Genomic DNA, 2,574 nt, shown 5'->3' on the forward strand with positions numbered 1-2,574 from the left:
CTCTCTCTCTCTCTCTCTCTCTCTCTCTCTCTCTCTCTCTCTCTCTCACTCTTTTTTCTATTAGATACATTATCACATAGTTTATCTGAAGGTGGAATAACCAGATCTGTGAATCACGTAATGGTTTTACTGACAAGTTTTCTACTTTGTTATAGAACGGTCACGGTGGAGGAGGCCGAGCAATATTGCGTGAGTCAAGATGAGTGCTGTATCTTTGTGGAGGCTTCTGCGAAGCGAAACTATCACGTGGACGAACTTTTTTATCAGTTATTCGTAGTGGCCGGTCTACCTCTTGAGATGGCTCCGAATCATCATAGAAAAGTACCGCTCACCTTTGGCTCTCCGACCATGTTGCCGCCATCGCAGGTACGTGTAATAATGTTCAATATGGTAATTCGTGTACAACTTGTTTGAAAAATTAATCGATTCTGTAATTGAAATCCGATTAGAGCTGGCAAAGAGTGAAACGATGTTGTTTATTTGGAGTCGCATCACGTTCGATTAAACACGGATTATTTTTTGTGATATCGAGGGACGACTGAAAGGCCTAAAAAAGAGACACTTTTGTTTCCAGCCGCGACACAAAGCCACCCTCAGTATAAAGCGTCGACTGAGCGACGCTTGCGGCGTCGTGGCGCCGAACGTGCGCCGTCCCAGCATAAGGACGGACTTAATGATCATGCGGACGAAGACGTGTTCGCTCGCGGCCGGGAATGAGAACAATACGCCAGGATCCAGGATCACGCTTAGAACAGGAAGAACGGAGTCCAGGAAGGCCTGCTCGATACAGTGATATTACAAATGATTCTCACGCACGTGGACAAATCTCTAAAAATATGATAACGAGTTTGAAAGCGATCTTCGGGAAAAGGGGAGAGGACGATAAATATATCATTTATCTCTTATTATTTTCATCTTTGTTTGTTACATAATTTTATTGTAATTACACGAAGTATTCTATTCTTACCCATATATTATATTAAGTTATTATAATTAACATGTTTATTGTCATTATTTAAAATCTTATTATCTAACATTTGCATCTTTGTCTATTATAATTTTATTAGATCGCACGTGATGTTCTATGTCTGCTTATATTAAGTTATTATAATTGACGCGTTTGCTATTACTGTTTAAAATCTTATTATCATAACATTTGCATCTTTCTCTATTATAATTTTATTAAGTTGCACGAAGTATTCTTATCCCGCTTATATTAAATTGTTATAATTGGTTTACTATCATTGTCTAAAATTTCATTATCATAACGTTTGCATCTTTGTTTATTATAATTTTATTAGATTGCACGAGATGTTCTATAATTAACGCATTTATTAATTTAAAACCTTTAATAAACTAGTCTCCTTTTATGTACATATATATATATTTCCATCGGGGCGAGAAAAACAGAGATAACTGAATTTGTCCAACGGAAACCGTACATGTACTATGAATAATGTGGATCATGCGGTTGGAACTTGCAGGTTTACAATTGTCAGACTTCACCGCAAAGACGAAGCGAGTACTCGCGAACGAAGATCGCCAAGGGAAAATCATATTTAAACCGACCACGCTACTCGCCTTAATTAATTAATGGAATATAGCTTTAGCGTAATGTCCCGAAGGTAACACGTATAATTAACTTGTAAGATGCGACCGAACGAGAGAGAGAGAGAGAGAGAGAGAGGGGTAAGCCGTTACGTTAATTAATGGTTGTCGATCAAATGTTAAACGGGAAATCGATACCTCGAGTAACTCGGACAAGATCGTTTGATATTCGATCGGTAAGTTCTCCGGTGGCAGCGAGATGATCGAATCGCACGAAAGAGAGCGTGTATTCCTCTTATTAGGTACAAATTTTTATCGGAATTATTCTCAACAAAGAATCCTCGCAAAGAATAGATCAATTTACGCGATCGTGAGTGAGAGGTTGAAAAGTGTCAGCGTAGTGTCGGTAATGAGAGAGATTGCGAAACGCGGTGAGAAAGGCTTTTTACCGGATTAGTTAACTGCGCCCATCGTAGCCTTACTCGAGCTCCGACACGCGAAGGAGCGACGTTTATACTTCCGCGTGAAATCTAGAGCATTGTAATTTTATTAATAGCACTTGATCCGAAGAAAGGAATATTTTTTGACCACGTAGCGCGTCGTTCCTTCCGCTGAAATTTCCGCGCGTAGATGAATGTATTATATCGACTTTCGTTAACGATAAATGGTCGTCAATTTGATATCATTACTTTCATGGTGTATCTCGCGTCCAATTCGTGCTTGGTTTGCCGCTTTCGACGCGCGCAACCAACGAGACCGCATTGTTAACGACGAGATTCACGTTACATACCACATGCGTACAAAATCAATCGATACTCCCGACCTCCTTTTCTACGCATCTCGAACTTGTTGAAATGCATTGGGCGAACGCGTACAAAATTATCGTATTATTAGATTGCGTAAGCATAAAATTTAAATATGATCAGATTAAGAGAGAAATACTACCTTCACTAAAAATATTAGACACTATTTTTTCATTTATCTGGAATTCTTTCATTTGCATTGTTAATGATTTATATCCGGCAT

At 38.9% G+C, this 2,574-nt stretch overlaps 1 protein-coding gene across 1 annotated transcript in view; it reads left to right on the forward strand.

The window, feature by feature from the left end:
* The window catches only part of LOC108775235 (GTP-binding protein Rhes), a 24,769-nt gene extending 23,896 nt beyond the window's left edge, over nt 1-873 (forward strand). Inside the window, exons 5-6 of the mRNA XM_018541541.1 lie at nt 156-366; nt 575-873. Of these exons, the coding sequence (XP_018397043.1) occupies nt 156-366; nt 575-793 (430 nt within the window). The 3' untranslated portion in view covers nt 794-873. The remainder of the gene's footprint in view (nt 1-155; nt 367-574) is intronic.
* The last annotated feature ends 1,701 nt before the right edge of the window (nt 874-2,574 follow it).

The sequence above is a fragment of the Cyphomyrmex costatus genome, unplaced genomic scaffold, assembly GCF_001594065.2.
Source record: "Cyphomyrmex costatus isolate MS0001 unplaced genomic scaffold, Ccosl1.0 scaffold29, whole genome shotgun sequence".
NCBI lineage: Eukaryota > Metazoa > Arthropoda > Insecta > Hymenoptera > Formicidae > Cyphomyrmex > Cyphomyrmex costatus.